The sequence below is a fragment of the Mytilus californianus genome, unplaced genomic scaffold (genome assembly GCF_021869535.1).
Source record: "Mytilus californianus isolate M0D057914Y unplaced genomic scaffold, xbMytCali1.0.p SCAF_4, whole genome shotgun sequence".
NCBI lineage: Eukaryota > Metazoa > Mollusca > Bivalvia > Mytilida > Mytilidae > Mytilus > Mytilus californianus.
The window spans coordinates 24,000,414-24,027,145 of NW_026262690.1; the positions used below are offsets into that span (position 1 = coordinate 24,000,414).

Below are 26,732 nucleotides of genomic sequence, written 5' to 3' on the forward strand. Positions count from 1 at the left end.
CATTTTAATGGTTCATTGGTCAATGTTTAGTTTACTTGGTTAATGTTAAGTTTATGTGACAGTTGTAATAAAGCTTTATATTTAGGACTATCAACATAATATCAATGATTAGTAAAGAAGGCGAGACATTTCAGCGTGTGCACTCTTGTTTGTAAAGGTCATGTCATTTTTGGCTAACAGATGTTTCTGTAGGTTTCTATAGTTGAAAGCTCAGTCTTTGGTTTTCTATGTTGTTTTGTGTACTGTTGTTTGTCTTTTTCTTTTTTACCCATGGCGTTGTCAGTTTATTTTCGACTTATGAGTTTGAATGTCCCTTTGGTATCCTTCGCCTCTCTTTGTCATGGCGTTGTCAGTTTATTTTTGACTTATGAGTTTGAATGTCCCTTTGGTATCCTTGGCCTCTCTTTGTCATGGCGTTGTCAGTTTATTTTCGACTTATGAGTTTGAATGTCCCTTTGGTATCCTTCGCCTCTCTTTTGAAACACTCAAACTGAAGAAAACATATGTATTTAAAAAAAATGTATGATTTATACACATGTGAATAAAAGGAGCAATTCAACACTTGACATTTTGTTTATTCTCAAGCCTGCAAAATTTATTTAGTGAAAGCGAGACATAGCGATCCTAGATTCCGTCTGGGGTGTCCGCGGCATCAACATTTAGGTTCAGTCTTTGGTTTAAGTTTTTTTAGACACCAATAACTTTGTCAAACTTAAAAGGAATTTTATGAAATTTGGACAAAAGCTTGTTTATGACCAAAATACAGTATCCAGAGCAAAATTTTGAAAATAATTTCGTATTTGACAGATAAATCAACTTAGTTTTTTTTACAGTTTACAAGTAGATACAGTCTGAGGTTAAAGTTTTTCAGTCATCAATAACTTTGTCAAATCTTAATGAGTTTTAGGAAATTTGGACAGAAGCTTAGTTATGACCAAAAACAGTATTCAGGACAAAATTTTGAAAATATTTATTTTCACATTTCCGTATTTACCGTATCTAGTTATTTAGTAACTGATAAATGGAGTTACTGTTTTTTTTTACATTTAACAAATAGATTCAGTCTGTGGTTAAAGTTTGTTACGACGTATACACATCAATTACTTTATCAGACCGTAATAGAATTTTATGAAACTTTGGCAGAAGCTTTTTTATGATTAAGAGATAATGTCTAAAGCAAACTTTTGAAAATATATTTATTTCATTTTCTGATAGATGGACTTATTTTTTTACAGTTAACATTTACAGACAGTCTGGGATTAAACTTTTTTGACATGATAAATTTGTAAACCTTCATTGGTTGTTGTTATGAAACTTGGACAGAAGCTAATCTTCAAGACCATGAAATTTAAAAAGTTTTATTTTTTTTTAAATTCTGTATTTTACTGATAAATGGACTCACTTTTTAAGTCAACATTACACATTTACACTGACAGCAGCAATCCCAGGTGAGGCACAGGGTTACGCGGGGTAGAATCAATTTGCGCCAATTACAGTTTTGAAAAGGTATCAATTGTGCCACTCTCTATTCTTCTGATGGTATTAATTGCACCAATAAATGGAATCAAATTGTGCCACATTTACCTGTATATGTTTTACCTATATCATACAGGTAATATGTACTATAATTAACCTATCCACCTTAGGTTAAAACTGAATATTCATCAAAATTAAGAAAACTCAGCAATTAATAAATTGTTCAGTTATAGAATAGTTTTTCACATGTAAAGATGTCATCGTTGTCGACAACTGACACAAATTCCATCAGGCATTGTTAAGATGCAACTGATATATGTTATCTGAGTGACCTTCTAGAATAATTAATTCAGACCTCTTCAAAATTGACGAAGAACATTTAGTTGATATATATATATAAGTAAAAATAAAGAAAATCATAAAATTGGCGCAATTAGATGATTTTTTTTATTGGCGCAAATTAGTTCATTTTTGGCGCAAAAAGATATCGCCCGTTGCGCGGAACCCCTTACAAATTTTTTACAATTAACATTTACAGACAGTCTGGGATTAAATTATTTTGACATGATAAATTTGTAAACCTTATTGGATTGTTATGAAACTTTGACAGAAGTAATCTTCAAGACAAAGAAAAAGCATCTAAAGAAAAATTTTAATTTTTTTTTAAACTCTGTATTTTACTGGTAGGCCCTGTACTGACCTCTAGATGTCTTTTGGTTTTTTCTTGTGTTGCCGGGTTACTGTCTCATTGACATATACCCCACGTCTCTTTTTATTCATTCAAAGTTTCATAACAATCCAATAAGGTTTACAAATTTATCATGTCAAAATAATTTAATCCCAGACTGTCAAATAGTGAGCTGTGAGTAATTTTGAAACATGACGATATACAAATAAAACATTTTATACAATCTTTTTATCTTGTTTACTCAATTAAAACAGTGCTACTTATCAGGAAAGGAAATGATTTCTATTCAATCATTATTCTGAGACAAATTCAGGTTCCACAAATAACTTTCAGGAATGAGCTTTAATTTACTTATGCCATTTACTGACATTAAAAAATAGCAAAAAATGATAAAAAAAAATAATTTTAATATCTAAATTATATCACATAGTATTTATGAATCTGACCCTGAGTGTCATCACAATTGTATATTAACGAGTCTTTGGTCTATATGCCTTTAGTTTCAAGAATGAAGAGAAGCCAAATATAAAAGTCTGTATTGTCCACTTTATCGTTGCACTTGTACTTAGTTTTCTCTCCCTAGAAAAAAATAATACGCTATTATTATCATCATAGACTACATTTCCAAACCGTTCTATGTAAAAATAAAGAGTAGTTGAAACAGTTTCTCATTGTACTTTCATTTAATTAATGATTTTAAAAAAGTATGGTGAGATGAGATTTTTGAAAAATAACAAAATAAAAAAAAAGGTTACATTGCCAGTTTTAGAGAAAATCTAAGTAAAATTGAAGAATTTTTTAATTTAAAAAAATAAAATACAGCTTTATTTTTAAGCAGTTTGAAAGAATTAAATAGGCTGTAAGTGACCTAATATGTATTTTATATAGGGCAAGAGCGCAACCCCTGATCCAGAAAATTAGTTTGTTCAGGGATTTAATATAAAATTTCAGCACCATTTGGTTAAAGAACATTTTTGATTGTAGGTTGCTGTCATGTTTTTTCTTTTTAAATGAAGTTATAGATCGAGTTTGAGTCCCTTCAGGTTGAGCTTTTTTTCGCATGAGTTGTGGCCCTTGGACATAGAAAACTGTATGTAAATTTAAGTTTTTCATACTTTTTCTGTAATACCTGTATCAGTGGATTAGACATTTGGTAAACCATTATATCATAAGAAGTTACAAATCGAGTTCAGGTTTCATTTCTATTGAGAAATTTTTGCCAAAGCACTAAGAGAATTGCTTTCAAATATCAGTATTAGAAAAATATTTATATATCACATAGGCATCACATGCTGACCAAATATATTTAATACACAGCATTTTCAAGGGTTAACATCCTTGACATTGTCTGATTTAAGACAGCATTTGTTAAATGTTCAAATAAATAACAGACAGTCTTTTCTTAAAGCAAATATCAGATAGTTAGTAGGATATAATGATTCAACATGTCTTCAGTAATCTAATATGGTATATACAAGGTAAGTAAGTATGGGAACAAAAGTATCCTGTTTAATATTGTAATCTTATTTGAAAATACCATGATTCCATGTGCAAATACTCATACAACAATAATTAACAAAGTTGGAAAATAATCTCATTATGGTGTAAAGTTACATTCAGAAATTAAAATAAGTGAAACCAAAATATAAAAAAATAAGTAATTTCTTTATCCCACTTTATATTTAATTATCCAATCATACATTTGTATGTTAATAATCTTCAGGTGTAACACCACTAATTCGTGCCCGGTCAGAAAGCACATACCAGAAAGTAGTTCATATTTAATACAAAATAGTTCCTACACATGGGTGTAACTTTCAAAATATGTAGAATATTTTGGTAATTTTGGTATCAAATGAAAGCTGAATGACTGGTGATAGTTGTAGAATACTTTTTGACTTATAATTTTGAATAATAAAACAACTGGATGAAATTTAAAAAGGATGGTACATTTTGCCTGTTTGTCAGATCTGAAGTACCTGTTTTGGTTCATCCGAAGTTGTGGGAACCAGTTCTCTCTTATATGCCATTAAAGGTATGTTGATTTTTTCAGTACAATACACCATAAGGTGTTGCTTTGACATGCAATGATTGCCACTTTATTTGAACTTAAGACAAAAGAGCTGTGCCTGCTTGAAATTGAGGAATTTAACATACAAAGAAATGGGACCATGAATTAGTGGTGTACTTCCTTCAATTTATAAGTGGGTTGAACAAGGTTGATACATGTACTGTATGATATATTTTCCATTCGGTTAACTGACAAGGACTTTATAAAAATTTCCAGGAATGTACAGTTTTTACACACTGAACACCTTTCTTGAGAATAAGTGACGAAAACAATTATTACCTTGCTAGATGTACTGTATACACTGATTCTGCTGCATGTATTAAAACTGTTGCAACAAATCTGTAAAGAATAATTATCTGCATATAATGTAGGAATTATCAATAAATCGTCAGTATATTCATGTAGATAACGACTATATATAACATAAAGTTACAGATGAACTTATCTGAAGAATATATGCTTTTTGTACAGGTGTAATACTTTGCTACCCTTTAAACTCAATTAAATGATATTCAGCATACTATACACTGTATTGAAAATTAAAATTCCATATTCCAAATTCTTAGTATATGCAATTTTTATTTTGCGTTGAATATGGTGGAATATTTACATTCGAATATAATTTATTAGATAGAAAACATTTTAAAGACTGTAATTGGGAAATGATTTATAAATATTGTGACTTACAATCCAAGTATTCCATTTGGATAAGTCTCTCCAAGATATGTTCCAAATCTTCCAACAGGTCCTAAGAAACTTGGAATTGATTTTGGGCTGAATGTAGATGCCTAAAATGAAAAGTAAAATATTTTGTCAGCCAATGTCTTCTGTAGTGTTAAAAAAAGTCTGGAAGACTGCATTTTTGTAATAACAATAATACATAAAAGCAACAACATACATGTGAACCTCCCTACGGGAGTACAATAATCCCGTTTTCAGGGGTCTCCTCCCGACCTCCCGTTGAAGAGAAAAAATCCCGTGTATGAAATATTTCATGAATAAAAAATTTCAGCCCCAACATATCCGGTGTAACTGACATTACCTGAAGTTATATTTAACCTGTAAATCAATTAACATGCATAATTATATGGCTTCACTTGTCAGCTTGGGTGTCAAACATACTGGTAATCAACCGATTTTTACCTCAGGCATGTACAAGGGTACTATAAACATAATACATTCGGGTGGAAAGTTGAAGAAACACACTTTAAAAGACAATTTCTACAGCACACGGTTACATTTACGACCAAATTTATGTCGATTAAAAACCTCCTGATCTGAGTCCTAATCTCCTGACCAAAATTTCCCAATCTCCTGATCTGAGTTTCACAGTCCATCAAATGTATGCAACAATATAAAAATAAGGAGATGTGATATGATTGCCAATGAGACAACTATCCATTACAGTTAAAATGAAGTTGATTTAAGCAATTATAGTCAACAGTACAGCCTTCAACAATAAGAAAAAACCATACCCTATAGTCAGCTATAAAAGGCCCAGACATGAAAAATATGAAATAATTCAATTGAGAAAACTAATGGCCTAATTTATAAAAAAACAACACAACCTAAGAGCAAACTTTTTAAATCAGTTGAAAAGATTTCGGGGCCTTTTATAGCTGACTATGTGGTATGGGCTTTGCTCATTGTTGAAGGCCATATGGTGACCTATAGCTGTTAATTTCTGTGTCATTTGGTCTCTTGTGGAGAGTTGTTTCATTGGCAATCATACCACATCTTCTTTTTTATATTAACTCATCAAATCGATAAATAGCAGAAAAAAACATCTAACAAAAAAACAGACCCGACATGGCAGGGTATTTGTAAATCCCTAACATGCCTAACAATAAAAAAGACAAAGTACAGATCTGAGAGTACTTGCAGTTACTTTTTAAACGATTTCTGGATAAAGACCTCTGTTGAAGACTTGGATTAGCTCTGAGGTAGCAATACACAGTATGGAGTGTAGTCCCACATTTTGGTCATGATGGATTTTTCAAATATGAAAGTTATTGTGCAATAAAATTCATTTTTAGACAGCTGATGACTAATAAGGCCTTCAAAGCGGCTTTAGAGGAACATCAAGATTACTTTTACATTTTTTATGGGACCGTCTGTATTTTCATATCCATACTGTAGGTCTAGAAATTATTGTAATGATTACAAACACTTTTTTTTTTTCACAAACTTTTTGATGGAATTTTACGAAAAAATACGATGGGAGACAGATGATTTTTATTTGATCTCTTGGTAGATATACGTAAACAGTTTCAGAAAAGGTATCACTCCAAGGGATTAAAATTCTACTTTTAGCCAAATTTTGGGGAAATGTGTGATATCTTCACACCCCTTTTTGCAATATTTCATAGCAAATAAATGCAGATTGTTGCCATGGATACACCAAAAAGAAATTATATTTAATCATTTTAAATACTGGAAATGAAATCTATGGAAGATACTGATTACATACATATGCACATATATAACAAACACTAAGCTTAATTTGTAAGAAAGCAAGGAAAAGGGGATGGTAAAATTCATGAGGGTAAATTTTAAGTTTTTTTCCTAACTGTATATTGCTACCTGATCCTTTGAAGGTCAGTTTGCCTCTGTTGACAGCAATGATTTTTCTACCCTGTATACTAAACTAGATTAACAAGATACCAAGAGTATAGTTGCCTATAATTGCTTACATCCACTTCATTTGAACTTTGGTGGATAGTTGTCTTATTCTTATATTATACAGCTATTGAAAACCTTTAGCAAAGCTAGTGTTTTCTAAAGAGTTCCTTACCAGATGTAAGAGCACCAGTCAGAAGAACCAAAATATGTATTGTTGAAAATTTACTGGGTGAAGAAATAAAACTAGATTTACAAGGTTTCTTCTGTACTTTTTTGGTGTTTAGGGGGGAGGATGCTAATGCAGTGGCAACTTTTAACAAAAAATCCCTTTGAAATCAGAACATTTTTTTAAACAATAAGTTAGCATAACCCCAACTTTAACAGGTTGGTGAAGATCCTCATAAATAGGTATTATTCCCATTTATGGGTATTATACCCAAAATCGGGTACCAATTTACAGTGATAAAAAATAAAATTTTGTATTTCATCTGTTTCTGTTTCTGTTAATAACTTCTGCCAATCAAGGCACACCTCCTGGAAACCGGAGTACAGTATAAACGTATAAATAAATACACTGAATATCCTCCACCAAATATTTACACCAGATCCATAGGAATATATATATATATACAAGGATAAGAGTTCTTTATCCACACATTTAAAATAAGAATGTCCGATCTTAAAATCTAAAAAATATGGTAAAAGCACACTTTAGGAATTTGAGTATTGCCAATAGGTGATCTGACCACAACAGAGCATTTACTTATGTTTAACACTACGTTTTCTACTCTTCTTTTTAGGAAAAATGTTCAACAATTATTACCGTTTATTGTGTAATCTATAGATAAGATATCTACACAGAGGTTCTAAATGAGTATTAATGTGATTAGTAAGCTCTTTATGTGCTGAGGTGATACAGTAAGCATATGGATTCACTACAACAGTTAGAAGATCTATTTCTACTGAAAGGCTATATTTAGCAAAAAGCAGGCGACAAGTGTTGGTGATTTGTTCAAGAATATGTTTACGTATATATTCTAGCTGGGTACAACCAGTCTCTTCACTACAATTGCAGAGCATACAGACTACATCTATTTTGTTTTGATTAAAAAAGGGGGCTCTATTTGTTTGGAGAATGTATGTACCAGTAGCAATTTTTAGCCGTACTGGTATTCTCGAAATATCTCTGATGTTTGCATCTACAGTTCTTGCTATAGGATGACATTGTCCTACTGTATAGCTCATTTCCAAATATGCTAATGTAGGATACATTCTAGATTCATCATTAATACGTTTTTTCCAATAATTATTGACTTTTTTTGTTATTAATTTTTTCCATAGGATTTTGGATAACGGATTGCCAAGCAAACTATAAAGGTCATCAATGTCATATTTCAGGCATAGCTTTTTTATTTGATGAACCAACTATCACTTCTCATGTTTTTAATACTGAGCTGTCTCTCTGAAATTCTCCATTCAATTGACCTCTTCTCTGATCTACTGATATTACCAAATAAAATAAATGCCCTTTTATGAATTTCAGCCTCTGCTACATTTGTAGTCAGAGATAATATTTGCTTCAGCATCTTTTTATATTGCTTGTTGATTAAATCCAGATTTTTTCCTTTAGGGATTAACATCTCAAATCCATATAGCATAGCTGGAATTATATAAGTTTTAAGTAAACTGACGGCAGTAACCAGGTCTAATCCATTTTCACCATGTAAGCCAGTTGCCATTAAGCTATATAGAGATCTCCTTGCTTTTTTAAGGTTCTCTTCAATCGTAGCAGATGCAGAGTCTTTATATGCTCTCTGAATGCCAATATGGGGAGTTTTGTTAACAAAAGGCATCAATTCACCATTCAAATCTAAACTTATATTATCAAATGCTTTATTTGACATTCTAACAGGGAGGATGACACTATAAGTTGGTTGTAAATGGTACCCTTCACGTTTGCTATAATCTGATGCTATATTGAGGCTCCTCATGGGGGTGTCCAAGTAATCACATAATCACAAATTTTTTGCCAATATAATCACATAATCATTAATTATTTTTTTAAACAAGATAATCAAATAATCAAAAATACAGTCCTAGATTATCAAATAATCAAATAATCATGAAATATTTGGTCTGGTAATCAAATAATCACTATAAAAACGGCCAAGTATCACATAATCAAAAACCCAATGAGGAGGCTCTATATTGACCATTGCTTGTAGGTTGTACGGATTGTCATTTACTAATGCTATATCGTCCGCACAGGTGGGGGCACAGCAAGAAGTAGATCCAATCTTTCCGCCAAGGTTAGAGTCTTCTAGAAGATTTAGTAATTGGTTTACATATATTTTATATAGGTAGGCGCTTAAAGTTCTGCCTGTTCAATATCAAAAGATTCTGATGGTTGTCCATTCCATTTTATCTTGGTAGTTGCATTTGTATATAGACTGTCTATTAAGAGTACTGACTGTTCTGAGATTCCAAGATGATATAATTTCCGTATCAGGTTAGAATGACTGACAATATCAAATGCGGATTTTGCATCAAGCATTCCTAAGATTTTTGGTTTCTTTAGGTCCTTATTTTCTCTTTCAAATTCGTCTAGCTGATATGCGGTAGGTCTTTTCACCACCGAACACCACCGCACACCGCCGAACACCCCAAAAATTTATATTTTTGAACTCTTATTGTTATAAATGTGACCTAAATATAATATTTTAGTTATTAATTCAACAAATAACAAGGTTAAGAGAACAAATATCTATATCGAACAGAAAAGGAGAGTCTATAACACTACAACTCTGCAAACCACCACTGGACACCTCAAATAATTTTTTACTTCATTTTTTTTTTCTTTTAATTTTTTTTTTCTTCTTTTATAAAATAGTTGTACCAATAACAAGATAAGAGAAATGAACAAATGTTAAATATTTCGGGTAACTAATATCCTTCATCAGTAATTGATGTCAAATGATTCTTATATACACACAATGTAATCCAGAAAAACAGTGATGAATCCGGAGACGTTTTTCTTTATATGGATTATATTGATTATCGACTTTAACAGAAAAATGATGCCTATAAACACCTAAAAAATTGTTAAATTAGACGTAATTTAATTGATTTTACCGTTTTATTTTCTCAGTGGTTGATGGTTTTTTTTGGGTGTTCAGCGGTGTTCGGTGGTGTGCGGTGATGTTCGGTGGTGAAAAGACCCACCCGCTGATATGATAGCTGTCATGATAGCTGTTATGGCGCAAATATTCATATAAATGGCAACATTTTTCCCTTTAAGACCATAGTTCAAATGAGATACAAAGATAATGGCATAGTTGCCAACTCACATGATATTCGTGTGTAATACACGCTTTTTCGACGGTTTACACGCGAGAATTTTGTCACATGGCGTGTACACGCTTATAGTCACTTTACACGCCATTACACGCTTTTAAAGTGTATGGAAATAATTGTCCGTATTTTTATATCGAATTACCGATAAAAGGTATAGCCCAAATCCTATTGTGCAAACCCAAACAGGCTTCGGGAATCTGAAGAAGTTGTCACTCATAATTTTTCTGTTTTTGGATCGTCTGACATTTTATTATCATGTGATCATTGCAATCACTAAGAACAACAAAGCCCAAAAAATAATGCACAGCTACGTACAAAAGTAAAGAAGACAAATTGAATCAAATCAAATAAGATAAAATATATTTAAAGTCGGTAAAAAGCATACAATACAGTAAAACATAAGATCTTTAGAGTTTTTAAAACCGACATACTAAAAGAGAGGCGAAAGATACCCAAAGGGACATTCAAACTCATATGTTGAAAATAAACTGACCGTCAACGCTGTGGCTTAAAAAAAGAAAAAGACCAAAAAGAAAAACAACAGTACACAAAACACAACATAGATGATAGAAAACTAAAGACTGAGCAACACGAACCCCACCAAAAACTTGGGGTGATCTCAGGTGCTCCGGGAAGTGTAGGCAGATCCTGCTCCACATGTGGCACCCGTGCTGAAAAGTACATACATAACAAAAACGTCAGACAAATATGCAAGAACACAGAAAAAAGTCAAGTTATCAACAAAGACACAGGCCTAGCAAAGCAATAATAGCAGAATTAAAACATAATGATTATCAAAGCTTAAAACTAATAAGCACTAGTTTGCCGCTGAGTAACTCGCGCACACTACATTGATTAATCTCAGCACTAGTAGAACACATTTTAACATAATAAAATTATTCAACTATTTAAACTATTCTGTTAAGGGATCCAAACAAGAGTCCATGTGTCAATGACGCGTTAGAGTCCTGTTCAGGGTCCCAAAACAAGGAAAATTTAAACCGAGATTTGACACCATAAGTATAAGATATAAATTTAATATGCATTTAGAAACTATGCAAGTCAAGCGTAAGCAACTAGAAAAATATATATGTTTACTTGTCAGACACACCGCTCTAGAGTCATTGGAAGACATAGATCTATCAACAAAAAGAACAAGCACATCCCTGCGCCCTCCCTTTCCCACTTATCAGAAGTCCCTTAAACTTTTATTTTATAGACGGTAATTTAGACTCAATTAGCTGATCATACGAGCTATTTTCTTCGTCATATATAAATTATATACATTCTCTTGTATCTTTTCTATATATTTTTTTTTGGTGTTAGTCTCACCACAAAAATGTCAAACCAAAGAGCAACAATTAAAACATGACTAAATGAAAGAATGGTGTATGGTAAGTTTGCTCAGTTTATCTAAATTTTTACCAATTCTCTTCAGGACATTTAGCTGTTGTAATGCCTGTCTACAAATGTAAGATATTTGACTATTAGAATTTAATTTAAAGTCAAAAGTGACATCCAAAAGCTTTACTTCATCTTCACATTCTATATTATTACCAAATTATTACTAAATTAAATATGATATTTTTAACATGTGCTTTTTTTTTACCTATAGATATAGCCTGAAATTTATCTGGGTTGGCTTGCATGTGATTGTCTGTAAACCACTTTATTGCATCATATTGAGCTTTCGGTCTCCAAAGTATTGACAACATCATCTAAATGTTTGCTACCATATGAGAGAGTATTGTCATCACCATGATTATAAATTTACTTTTTGAAATAAAAAAAAAAATGTCATGTATAAAATAACACTGCTTATATATTTTAAGATAGGTGCAGCCTTGCTGCAGCGTATGTCTACTGTGTAAAAAGATAAGAAACGATAGTAAAATTCATTTCTATTTAGCATAAATAAAACACACAACCTGTATGGAGATTTTGTCCGAATGTTAGAATAAATTTGTGACTGCGGAATATAACTAACCATGAACAAGAACTAATAAACGTTTTTGCCTTGACCGAAACAGCAGCATAAGCAAACACCCTTAGAGCATTATTAGTATCTAGGACTACTAGAGTATGTATTGTATATAAGTCACTGATAGTATCAATCAGCTAATTTGAAAATTTGGCATTCGATGTATAGCATAGCAACTACCACACATGCATTGAACCTGAGGTTACTATAACACAGTGTTAAAGTAATCTAAGATTGAACTGAAAAAATATAACACAACGGAAAATTAAAAAAAAAATGCATCTGAGAGAGGAAAATAAATATTCAAGGTAAAAATAAATAAAATAAAACCATGACAAAATAAAGGATGACTTTTTAGAAATGCTTTAGTAAGCATTTTGAAAGAAAACATAAAAGCAACTAAATCAAAGATTAATTTGTTTACCTGGCAGTGTACTGTATAAAAAATTATCAAAAAAGCCATGGTATAATTTTCTACACCAAACGCGCGTTTCATCTACTAAAGGCTGACCAGTGACACTCGAATCAAATAAGTTAAAGGACAAATAAACTAAGCACAAAGTTAAAGAGCATTACAGCTAATGTAATCTATTCATGAGGTGGAAATCCTTTGTATTTCGAACAATTCAAAATAAAAATAAGAAGATGGGATATGATTGCCAATGAGACAACTCTCCACAAGAGACCAAATAACCTGGAATTTAACAACTGTAGATCACCGTACGGCCTTCCGCAATGAGCAAAACCCATGCCACATTGTAACCTACAAAAGGCTCCGAAATTACAAATGTAAAACAAATCAAACGAGTAAACTAACGGCCTGATCTATGTTCAAAACAATAAACGACAAAAAATATGATATCCAGCAACACACGACAACCACTGAATTACAGTCTCCTGACTTGCTGTCACCAAACCCTTACCCTAACATGGAACAGGGGTGTAACAGTACAACACAAGAACAATTAAACTATAAGAATTGCTTAACTCATCAGATCGATACACAACACAAAAAATAACAAAAACAAACAAACAAACACAAAAACGAAAACAAAAACAAAAAAACAAACAAAAACAAAAACAAAAACAAAAACAAAAACAAAAACAAAAACCACAAAAGACACATAGTACAGATCTTAGAGTACTCGCAGTTACTGGAAGCTAGTTTGAAGACAATAACAACTATAGATAAACAAATCATGTATCTAAGATAAAAGATATCAATAATCAGTACTCATCCATTATCCAATGGATTTAGTGTAAAGACGTCATTCACAGTGAGAGAAAAGTATGACCTAATGTGCAAAATAAAGATATCGACAGATTGTAGGACAGTGAATGCACATATGTGTAAAACAATGATATTTAGTTTGTTTTTACTTTATTAAAGTATTAGAAACGATTTACAAATATTATATTACTCTTTAAAGTGTGAACTGCTGTTTTCACTCCTGAAATGATTTGGAAAATTATACCTGCAGCATAATTAAAAGATTGTTTCCTGAGGCACATCCTCGTTATATAGTTTAATACATGAAAACATAGACTGTTGTTATTAGGTAACTATTATCTTAAATGTTTCTAGCGCTATAGTTCTTATTCTTCTGATCCGCAAAGACGACACTTTAGCTATATTCAGAAATCTTTATGTGAACTGGCAAACTGTCGTAGACAAAACGGAGTGCTCTTTCCAGTACTTTTCCTGTGTTGGGGAAAGTTTCCACTGTACAAAATGCCTTGTCAAATGGTAAAAATTAAAATAAATCAGTATACAACTTAGTTGGTTTCCTGATTTTATTTAGATAAGGGTCCGAACTTTTTTTTTGCATTTACAAAAAAGACAAATTATTGTCATTTACATAATTATATCGGAAGCTATTTATAATTATAAAGGGAGCTATATTAAACAAACAAAAATATATCGTTGATGAGAACATTAAATGATATAAGGGTCCCAAAATTGAGCCCCGTGGTACATCTTTAGTGTTGTCAACTCAACTCCTCACTTACTTTAATCTGTTGTTTTCTGCTTGTCAAATAAGATTTAAGGAGATCAATTGATATCGAAGAAACACCAGACAATTGATCTAATAACATATCGAGAAACATACATTCAAATGCTTTAAATAAGATCCATAAGTACAACAGCAATGATTTTTATCAAGGGTTCATGCCAGTCTTCTAGTAATCTGAGTATAGTGTTTTCTGATATTAATGTCCACCTCGAAATGTACATTATATATACATTAAATTATATTTTTTTAAATTGACGATTGTAATTCAAAAACCTTAAAAAAAATTGGAAGATGCCCCTGAACAGGTCTATATTTGGGTTTTATAAGAGATCAATCTTTTTTTTAAAGGAGGGATAACCTGTGCTTCTTTCATAATATTTGGAAAACACTTTTTTCAACTGATAAATATATCTGTGTGCAATAACTTCTTCTACAATGCTTCACAAATATCGCAGAAATGCCTTCGGCACCTACGGTCTTTTTAATGTTAATTTCATTCATATATTTTCTCCTTTATCAGAAGTAGTTTCAGCACGAAAATGCAAAAGTCAAATTACTCTCAATGTTCTTCTTTATCTGTTTAATACTTTGGTAATTTGAGGGATCTTCCCTTATGGTCTCAACTACAGTTGGATAACATTTTCAATTATTCTGAGACCTCTGTAGAATTGTTTATTATTGTACTCTTTTCTCAGCAGTTCATGCTTCCTAGAGTTACATTTTTTTCGTTTTTTTGTCAGTAAAGAATAATGGTCAATTTCTTCAATTTCTTTTCGAATAGATGTGTTTATTAGTTGCAATTGGCTTTGAACTAGCTTTCAGTAACTGCCATTACTCTTATTTCTGTGATTTGTGTCTATTGTTATTAAGAGTTTTTGTGCCTCGTATCGCTCTTTTGAGTTAAGCCAATTGCAGCTGATTTTTACAGTTTGTTCTTATGTTGTGCTGTTACACCACTGTCCCAGGTCAGGGGAGGGTTGAGCGCTCACAAATATTTTGAACTCGTAACATTCTTTTATGTATCTGTCCCAAGTCAGGAGCCTGTAGTTAAGTGGTTGTCATATGTTAATGTCTGTCAATTTTTTTTTTCGTAAATTGTTTTGTTATAAATTAGCCAATTAGTTTTTTATCGTTTGAATTGTTTCACATTTTTCGTATCGGGGCCTTATATAGCCGACTATACAGTATCGGTTTTTCTCGTTGTTGAAGGCGATTTGTTGTGTAACAGCACAACATAAGAACAAACTGTAAAAATCAGCTGCGATTGGCTTAACTCAAAAGAGCGATACGAGGCACAAAAACTCTTAATAACAATAGACACAAATCACAGAAATAAGAGTGGTATTAATTGCTTACAACCACTTTATTTGAACATTGGTGGATATATCTTATATTCCACATTAATTGATGTAAATAAACCTTTTTCTATAAATGAAAGGCGATGTAGGTTTTCTATCAATGAGACAGCAGTCCAAACACACACACACACACACACACACACACACACACACACACACAAAACAGACATTCACACCCAAAAAAACAGACATACAGTCTTCAACAGTAGGCAGATGTCTACACTATGTAAAGCTTTTAATCGTCTCCGAGTATTACATGTCGTATAATTCAGTTCTCAGGCGATGTTTAGATGTTTAAGCATTGGTGAATAGTTATTTCTGACATGCAAAAAACTTAATTGATTAAGACAGACAAAAAAAAAGACGGAATAATGAAGTTATTGTGTTAGGTTGCTGACCCAATGACTATTACCCAAAGCGCTTGGGCTACTGTCTCGTTGACTATTACCCAAAGTGTTTGGGCTACTGTCTCGTTGAAGGTAACCCCACATCTCCTTTTATTAATAATGTAGACTTTAAAATGAAGTTTCTTTATTTATCTAAGGTTAGGAAATTGCCTTGCACCCTTCTCTTTTTTCAATTATCCCTTTCCATCAACTGTGCCGACAAAACCTCCCAAATTGACTAACAGTTACTGTTGAATATGTTATTGTCTAAAATTTCGCTTGACACTGGACGTCAGTTAACAACTGTCAGTTACTTATATCAATCTACGTGGATATTGAAATCTTGATTATTTTTCACCAACCATCAGACATTGGGATTACCCGAGTAAACAGTACGTCAGTTCTTTGATTTTGTATTATTGGGAACTTAAATCATTTTTCAGCAAAATTTGCAAAAGATGGTACTAATGACAGTTTTCAACCCAGATCCTTGAATATTTACAATCAGATTGCTCACAGATTGAAGTTGTACTTCTACTATTATGGATCTTTTGATGAATTCGTTCCCATTTTCCCCAGACTTGGAAACTGATTCTTTTTCCAGCAAAATTTACAAAATAAGGGTACTCTTATTTTTACTAGGCATAATCAAATGTTGCCTTAAATTTCAACCCAGATAATTGAAACTTCACAGTATTAAAGTTGTGCACCTATACCATGTCCCGGAGTTGCGGATCCAGGGTGGTGTTCCGGGGGTTGGAACCCCCCCCCCCCCCCCCCATGTGTTTGACAACTTATGCTTTTGTATGGGGACATATGGTTGAAACCCCCCTTTTTATAAGAATTTCATGTGATTGAACCCCTAATTAAATTATAATAAAAATCAGGAATGTAAGCGGTATATTAAAGCGACAGTAGTTAACTGATGTTCAAATCTCGCAAATCGACCAGGAAGAGACATATCAAAGTAACAAACAGAAACCGAGGGAATCGCATTAAAACGCCACAATCGGAAAAGGAACAAATCGGTAATCATACAGACACGAGACGGCTCCACTGGCATCTAAATATCTGACACCGCCATAACATGTCGTTATTGTGACCGTACAATTTACTAGTATGTGGTGTCGATTTCAGCCGTTCTTCCTCATAACTTTGTTGGCGCAGTTCGTGTGTGAGGATCACAGCCCTGTTAATAAAGCCCGTATAGTGTGACCATTCACGATCATAACGTATATAAATGAGATATGTAAACGCCATACGATTGGGCAGAGGGCATGTTACTGCTGAGAAATGGAAACTTTACTATTTGAAAGGTGAAATCATCACGTTTTACATAGATTCTTGTTATTGTAATTACTGTATGTACCCTAAGGGGACTAGATTAGTAATGTCACCGTGCGTAGTTCCGCAGAGTTTAAACGTTTCATTTAGGAACCCAACTCTTATATGGAAAAAGAAGAATATATTATATAACTATAGCCTTTGTATGAGGTCGATACGAGGTTATATCGACCTAAGAGAAGCATATTGACTGAGGACGAAGTCCGAGGTCGATATGCTTCTCTATGTCGATATAATTAGTTATCAAAGGTACCAGGCTTATAATTTCATACGCCAGACGCGCGTTTCGTCTACATAAGACTCATCAGTGACGCTCAGATCAAAATAGTTAGAAAGCCAAACAAGTATAAAGTTGAAGAGCATTAGGACCCAACATCGTTTTGACCTCAACCAAAGGCTACAATTGTTATATTATTAATCAACAACTATTGCATGTCAATGTAAAATTGGTGATTTATAGAATGTATTTTTAGTAACATGCTGTATGCCCTATGCAGTATATGCTGTTTTTGACCTACGAAAAGCTAAAAATACTACAGTAGTCCCAACTATGTACTGGCTTCCGAAGCTACACAAATCACCTTACAAATATAGATTTATTTCGTCTTCAAGTCATTGTTCCACTACTAAATTGTCTATTCTACTTACTAGTACACTTGGTACAATCAAAAACCTGATAATAAATTGTTTAAATGAGGCCTTTGAAGATAGTGGAAGTGTCAAAAACTTGTTGGAAGTACTTAATAAATTGCATGCATATATTGGTGATTTTGAATCTGTTCAAAGTTTTGATTTTTCTACCCTATATACCACTTTGCCTCATATTCTCATTAAGAAAAAATTCACACACCTAATTAAATGGGCATTTAAAAAGTCGGAATGCGAATACATATGTTCAAACTCTTTTAGGTCATTTTTTAGTAGCAACAAACAAAAGAGCTATGTCAATTGGACATGCTTTGATACTATATCTGCCCTTGAATTTTTACTTGATAACATTTTTGTTCGCTTTGCAGATTACGTATATCGTCAAGTTATCGGAATTCCAATGGGGACTAACTGTGCACCACTTATTGCGGACCTGTTTTTGTATTGTTATGAGTTACAATTTATGACTAAAATCAGCAAAGACCCATCGAAACAACATCTGATACAAAAAATTAACAATACTTTTAGATATTTGGATGATATATTGGCTCTCAATAATGACGACTTCAGTATGTATACTAAAGAAATTTATCCTGTTGAACGTACTTTAAATAAAGCTAATACTAACAATGACCACTGTCCTTTCCTCGATCTTGATATATATATCATTAACGGGAAGCTTAATACAAAAATTTATGATAAAAGAGATGATTTTTCATTTCCTATCGTTAATTATCCATTTTTAGATGGTGACGTTCCCTTGTCACCATCTTATGGTGTTTATATATCCCAACTTGTACGATTCGCTCGTGTATGTAACAACGTATTAGATTTTAGCGAGAGAAATTTATGTATTACTGAAAAATTATTACACCAGGGTTTTCGATATCATAAACTAGTCAAAACATTTACTAAATTTTATCATCGGTATAAGGACATCATTCGTAAATATAACTCAACATGCAGACATCTTATACGTTCGGGTATTTCACATCCAATCTTTTATGGTAATATTCTTTACAAAGCACAAAAATGTCAGTATTCACCTCAAAAGCTAACAAAACCTTTAAACAGACTTATTAAGAAGGGATATAGTTACGATAGTCATACTGTTGTCAGGTCATTAAAGATTGCATATTTTGGCTTTAATATTGATTCACTTATAGGGTCTTTGCATCGGAATTAAACATATTTATTCTCAAACCAGTTGTTGGCATGACACGGGTTATGTTCTTCTCATATATTTTATGATGGTATAATACTAAACCCCTAACAGGAGGGATTGTGCCTGATATTCATATGATGAAGACATAATCTTTCAATCAGTTTAATTGAGGTCTGGAGCTGGCATGTCAGTAACTGCTAGTAGTCTCTTGTTATTTATGTATTATTGTCATTTTGTTTATTTTCTTTTGTTTCCTATTCTAACATCGGACTCGGACTTCTCTTAAACTGAGTTTTACTGTGCGTACTGTTGTACGTTTGTTTTTTCTACATTGGCTGAGGTATAGGGGAAGGGTTGAGATCTCAAAAAACATGTTTAACCTCGCCGCATTTTTGCTCCTGTCCCAAGTCAGAAGCCTCTGGCCTTTGTTAGTCTTGTATCATTTTTAATTTTAGTTTCTTGTGTATAATTTGGAGTTTAGTATGACGTCCATTATCACTGAACTAGTATACATATTTGTTTAGGGGCCAGCTGAAGGACGCCTCCGGGTGTGGGAGTTTCTCGATGCATTGAAGACCCATTGGTGGCCTTCGGCTGTTGTCTGCTCTATGGTCGGGTTGTTGTCTCTTTGACACATTCCCCATTTCCATTCTCAATTTTACAGTATTGGCGTGCAAACTGAGTAAATACAAATGTACATGTGATAAAGATTTAACGAATTACAAATCCCTTATAATATTCGATTAATAATATGTGTATGATATGTCTGTGCCGAAATCTACCTATTCAGTTTTCCATAACTTAGTTTTCGAGATCACCAGTCTATTTATTTTCACGGGAAATTTCGATATAAAAGTACTGCCGTTGCGTAACTGTAAAGATTTAAAAGTGGTGTTTGTTCACGTTAAAAAAATAAGGAAAATATTTCTCTGATCGTATGTCCTTCTTACTTCAAATTATCTGAGTTGAGGGAGAATTTACCGTTCCCTGCCGCAATTTGGCACATGTATTGGGTTCATTTAAATAGGCTGAATCTGTCCAATCCATTTGTTTAAATACAAGCTTAAATCTTTGAATTGAGCATGAGAATAGTATATTGTCAATAGTTTATGTCCAACATTGAGCACAGGTTGAACTTTTGTTGAAGTCAGACAAGCTTTTTTAAATAGCTAATACTTGAATTTCTCCCCTGTTTTATCATTCATACGAAAGATTTGTGGCAGAGTTGTTGTGGTGTTTAATGAATTCACATTAAACACGAAATATAAAAGATGAATTTTTTGTTCATAAAAACCAAGGTTTGGAAATACGAATGACCTTAGCACTGTAAAAAAGTCGGTCAAGTGGTAGGTCAGACTGATTTCCTGACGTCACTTCCCATCATTCGTAGCTGTAATGTCCGCCGTCAGTCCTGTACAGTAAATCTCATGTAAGCTGAACTTGTTTTATAACGAATACGAGTTCTATAGAGCCATGTCCTCAAAATTATGAATTAAACTTATCAACAAAAGATGGGAGATCAATATTTAGCGTATTGTCTCTCACAGGCAAGCTTCACATGGGCGTTAAAAAGCAAAGTTATCTGTTGTTGAAGGGATGAATATGGCAGCTAACTCCGACAAGATGGCAGTAACTGACAACCAATCTATTCCTATTCATGGGTCTGATTCTAGAGAAGATACAGACATGAAACTTCAAGGTAAATCTACCAATGATGGCAATTATAAAAAGAAAAGTACATTCAAAATAACAAGTGTTACTAAAAGTTATCATGGGTCAGCAGACTTGTCAAATGATGCTGATCATGACATTGAACATGATTCAATGGATGATTTAGATGAAACTGTAGAAAGTCATACTGAAGATGCCAGTTCAGAAATTTTAGATATTTCAAAACATACTGATGGCGGTGAGCCTGCATCACCCATGGAGGAGGAAACTTCTGATCATGCTATAAACTCTGGCATTAGTAATAAAGAAGTTAACATTAAAACTGAACAAATGAATAGCAGTAGCAATGTAAAAGAAATAAATGTGAAAGAAAAGGAAAAGACAGAGCAGCAAGGTCCACATCCAACCAGATTTAAAGTAGTTAAGATAGAAACAAGAGAACCATTTAAACGTGGACGATGGAGATGTCAAGATACTTTAGATATTCCAGCTCCAGACAAAAGTGACACTAAAATTAATATTGTTGACTCAAATGTTGGGGTATCAAATACTTCTGGTACCACACATAATGTAAGTTCAGTAGAAGACCCATCTAAAAATCCTGCCAAATCTGTGACTGTGATTCAAGGTGAAAACAGGGAAAATTTTCACATTGATAATTCTTCAACAATTCGTCAGACTCAACCTAATAGTCAACTACAAATAGTACAAACTCCTAACTCTAATATACCGAGTAATGTTGCTCAACAGGTATACACACATCCAGTTTCAACCAATTTTCAGAATGGAACAGGACATTCTCAAGCTCTCCCAAATGTGAACAGTTCTCATACCCCTGGTCAAACTACTATGCAAACAGGTGATACAACTTTCATTTATACTGGTCAGATACCTAGTACAATACAGAATATAGCTGGGTCAAATGTAGATAAAAGTTTACAGTACAATAAGGAACAATATGTTGGTAGTGATAATGTGATACAAAATGTAGACAATGCAGAACTTAATTCTGATTCATCAAAGACCAGCGGTGCTCATAAAATGCCACAGAATTCCATGAATATTGAGGTACAGCAAGGGGCAATTCTGACGCCACAGTCTGTCGCTGAAGTTGTTGGAATGATTCCAAGTCCACAGGAAGAAGACAGGTATATAAATATATACATGTACATACATGTAATCAGGTTTAGAAATTAAATACATGAGTAAGTAGTCCTTGGGATTGTTAGAAAATATCAGGACTAATCCTTTTTCATTACTGGTAGCCCAGACACAGGGAGATAGCCATGTGGACCTTGCTACAGGGGGTTAGGGGCATGCTCCCTCCAAGAAAATTTAGAAAAATTAGATACAAAATCCTGCATTCTGATCATGAGTAGCAATAATCATGATAAATGAAAAAAAAAGCTGTTTTTTTTATGGAAAAGGTTTAGAATTTTGAAAAATATCATGAAATCTCGGCTGTACATTTAACACTAAACTTTTTCAGCCGAGGACTGTATATGGCCAATCAAGTTAGTTTGTAAATTCTCATTGTCAAATCTTATTAATTTTTTGAAGAACTTTCTCCAACCTGTTTTGTGTGAACTGACCCAATTTCATTCTAATTTATTTCTTCTGATTTCATTTTTTCTAAAAATAAGGAGTAGAATAGCATAAGATTGTATAAATATATTTTGCTTATTACAGCCATTTTATTCTAGGTCATCTCTTCCTCAATGTCCTACTCGGAAGCTACTCTTGTTCTGTACATGTCTGTTCTGTCAGATTGTCATAAAACAAGTAGTCATACATGTAGTCTATGTCCCTCAAAATTCTACAGATGAATGGCAATGTGTCGAAGTGTTTCACACTGGTTGTGTAAGTGAACCATTAGGATTTTTTTTACTGTTTTCGTTTCGTGTGGTGACCAGATCAATGTAGAAAATGAACATCTAACATTTGTTGTTCTGTTGAACAACAACACAGAATCATGGTCACTCGGTTTTCTGTGAATTTTGAAAGCTTCTCACCGTCTTCTGGTCAAAGACGTTATCCCGCTGCCTTTTGTCAAAAGATACTTTTAATTTTTTTGGTTCTGGTTATCCAACCCTTCTACAAAACTCCACATTTTTTACTTCTGTATTAATTTTTAACATCACTCATCACTGTCATTAGAACTCTTGAGATCATTTGTGAAAATAGTCCTAATATAATGTTTATGTAATCTGTCGTAAAGACGCTTTATTTTAGTATTAGCTGGGGAATGGTAGCTCTTATAACCTTGTATATACATGTATATGTAATATTTGTTTTACGCAGCGGAGGGGGCATTAAGTGTTACCCTTGTCCATCTGTATGTACATGTACATCCCAAAATTAGTTTCAGTTCTCAACCAAATGATATGAAACTTATACACAATGCTTATTACCACATTACACAGATCAAGTTTGAATTTGGGTGGCATCACTTTTACCATTCGAGAGTTATGCCCCATTACAAATGGAAATATTGCTGAATTTTTCGTCTCCGTTCTCTAACTTAAGTTTGCCTTACCTAACCAAATGTTATGAAACTTATACACAATGCTTATTACCACAACACTCAGATCAAGTTTAATATGGGTGACGTCACTTTTACTGTTCTTGAGCTATGCCTTTATCATATTGTATGCAAGAGGGGGTTTCATCTGTGACCCATGGACACATCCTCTTTTTTTTTTTTTATTGTGATCTGCAAATTATCAAAAAATTTGAAGGGACCATACGAACTGCTGGTTGTGTAAGTGAACCATTAGGATTTTTATGCCCCCGCCTTAGCGGAGGGGGCATTAAGTTTTACCCTTGTCCGTCTGTACGTCCGCATGTACGTCCCAAAATTGGTTTCCGTTCTCTAACTTTAGTTTGCCTCAACCAAATGTTATGAAACTTATACACAATGCTTATTACCACAAAACACAGATCAAGTTTGAATTTTGGTGGCATCACTTTTACCGTTCTATTGTTATGCCCCTTTATAAATGGAAAAATTGCTGAATTTTTCGTTTCCGTTCTTTAACTTTAGTTTGCTTCAACCAAATGTTATGAAACTTATACACAATGCTTATAACCACAAAACACAGATCAAGTTTGAATTTTGGTGGCGTCACTTTGGCCGTTCTAGAGTTATGCCCCTTTATAAATGGAAAAATTGCTGAATTTTTCGTTTCCGTTCTCTAACTTTAGTTTGCCTCAACCAAATGTTATGAAACTTATACACAATGCTTATTACCACAAAACACAGATCAAGTTTGAATTTTGGTGGCGTCACTTTTACCGTTCTATTGTTATGCCCCTTTATAAATGGAAAAATTGCTGAATTTTTCGTTTCCGTTCTTTAACTTTAGTTTGCTTCAACCAAATGTTATGAAACTTATACACAATGCTTATTACCACAAAACAAAGATCAAGTACAAATTTGGGTAGCATCACTTTTACAGTTCTTGAGTTATATCCTTTTATAACATTATAGCAGGGGCATCATCTGTGTCCCATGGACACATTCCCCATTTTTTTTACTGTTTTCGTTTCAAGTGGTGACCGGATCAATGTGAATGTAGAAACATAAGCATAAGAACAGCATTACACAAGGATATTGAAATGCATGGCAAACATAATGTTCTTATACATGTACCTTAACAGGAATTGAATTTTGAATTGGCTGTTGTTGATATCAGATTATTTTTTCCCTGAATGGGGATGAAGATTTCTAATAATTTCGATAATTTTAGCACCATGGCAAAGTAAGACCCGGCCTCTAGACATAGGTCTTATGTAATTCACAATTATATATACAATGTACATGTATCACTATGTTATATATTTTAACAGACAATTTCATCTATTTTATAATACATTAATCTTTCATAGTGCCATTTTAGTGGGAGATTCAGGAAGCGTTTTTGAGATAAAATTCACTTTATTTAAATTACATGTACAGGTGTTGAAATACGAAGTATCATGAAGCTCAGAAATATTATTTTTAACTGGATTTTCCGACCAAAATATCTGGTTATTGATTTGGGGGTTGTACAGTGGGTGGGCTTTCAGGCTTGCGGTTCCAGCTGTTTTTGTGCCTTACTTATTAACCATTCAACCAATGCTTTCCAAATTTTGAAATGTAGTTAATGATGACAACATTAGGAGGTATGGTCCTTGATTGATTGGAAAATGGCAGTTTCCTTTTTTTCAATTTCCATGCAATAACTTAAGTACATGTACACTAGTACTACTACAGTCCAACACATGCTTTACAAATTTAATTTGTTGTTACTGATAACAAAATGGAGGAAAAGATTGATTTTGGCGATTTTCACTTTTACCGTTAAGGGGTTATGGACCTTGGTTGATTAGAAAATAATTAACACTTTATTTTATCTCTGTGCAATAACCTAAGAACTGTTCAACAAATTCTGTTCATATTTTAATGTGTTGTTACTGATTACATGCTATTTTCTTTTTTTGGCTTTTTTTTTTGCTTCAACAGTGACACTGCTATTAAACGAAATAAGAACTTGTTAGTGCATGCTATTAGTGTATCAGTGGTAACAATTTTATATGTAGCACTGGTACATTGTACATGTATGATTGACCGAGAACTTAACAAGATATGCCTAACCTACAAAAATGTAAATGGACTAGCACTAGCACATTAATAGTGACCAATGTCCTTTTTTAGATCTTGACAATGGAATTTCTCACTGTAACCTTCATACCAAAATTTATGATAATCAGGTCCAATTTCTTGTCCTGCTATTTATTTTCCTATTCTTGATAATGATGTTGCATTTGCTTAGTACCTTTTCTCAGTTGCAGAAATGTAGTTCGGTATACACATGTTTGTTTCAATGAAGATAATATTTTACTACTAAAATACTTTTGGCAGTAGGGATGTAGGCATCATACATGTAAATTAGTCAAGTTGTTCATCAAATTTTACACAAAATAAATATTCACAAAAGTAGAGGTTTACTGTGGAAATATTTTTCCACTAGAAGAAATTATGTTTTCTACCCCCACATCTCCTTTTAAGGCTTTATTCATAGTGTTGTAGAAGTTCATTCAAATGTGAAAGAAACACCACAATGTAACTCACCCATCCTTTTTAATTATTTTATCCCGCATGTATATGATTATAGATATTTGAATGAATTCATCACAAATGTTAAGAGTTGATAAAGCTTTTTTTTTGAATTTTGAATATTTTGCGTAAGTCATTTGCCAAAAAAATGTAATAAACTGAAATATCTGAATGTATCCACTGCAAGGTTATAAAGAAACTGGGGTATAATACTTTTTGACCCGTCCATTAGTCAATTTTATTTTCTGGATGATAACTGAGAAACCTTTCTTACATGTACATGTAGGTTTTGAATCAAACTTGGAGATATTGTCACATATAATTAAAGTAAGATCCCTATGGAATTGAGGTCAACATGTCCGACAGATGTCAAGGATACTATAACTGACATAAATTAGTGCTGAGAGAAGAAATGGGGGGGGGGGGGGGTATAAATGTGTAGGTTTTTACTTGCCCGTCAGTCATTTTTGTTTGACTGATGATAACATGAGAATCTGTTGGAAATGAAACCAGACATAGATACAAGTTTGGTCACATACATGTATAATGAGAGGAAGATCCCCATTGATCATGAGGTCTACTTTTCCAAGGTCAAGGTCACAGAAACTAAAAAAGACCGAAATCTGTAGTAATGGGTTTATCGATGAAAACTCTTGATTGGAACCAAACTTGGGTATAGGGTCACGTATAATAAAAGGCGGTAAATCCTTATCACATGTGTGCTTTAAGAAGTCTGGTATTTTGATACTAAAATAAAATATTTTTAAACATGTTTCTGTTATTGTGCACAAAAATGAGTTCACACAGTAGCAAATACTTTTTTTTTTTCACAAAAAAAGATAATTTCTAATGAAC

At 33.0% G+C, this 26,732-nt stretch overlaps 2 protein-coding genes across 5 annotated transcripts in view; one reads left to right on the forward strand and one right to left on the reverse strand.

Annotated features, from left to right (window-relative positions):
- Positions 1-2,554: 2,554 nt before the first annotated feature.
- LOC127737753 (transmembrane protein 254-like) lies at positions 2,555-10,469 on the reverse strand. The gene is made up of 4 exons (XM_052248650.1): positions 10,354-10,469; positions 4,923-5,023; positions 4,515-4,574; positions 2,555-2,743 (listed from the first exon to the last, which is right to left on the reverse strand). The coding sequence occupies exons 1-4, from the start codon at positions 10,426-10,428 to the stop codon at positions 2,635-2,637; spliced, it is 345 nt and encodes a 114-aa protein (XP_052104610.1). The 5' UTR covers positions 10,429-10,469; the 3' UTR covers positions 2,555-2,634.
- Positions 10,470-20,460: 9,991 nt separating this feature from the next.
- The window catches only part of LOC127737744 (TSC22 domain family protein 1-like), an 81,618-nt gene continuing 75,346 nt past the window's right edge, over positions 20,461-26,732 (forward strand). For all 4 annotated transcript variants that reach the window (XM_052248625.1, XM_052248626.1, XM_052248627.1 and 1 more), the window contains exon 1: positions 20,461-21,927. In XM_052248625.1, the coding sequence (XP_052104585.1) occupies positions 20,705-21,927 (1,223 nt within the window). In that variant the 5' untranslated portion in view covers positions 20,461-20,704. The remainder of the gene's footprint in view (positions 21,928-26,732) is intronic.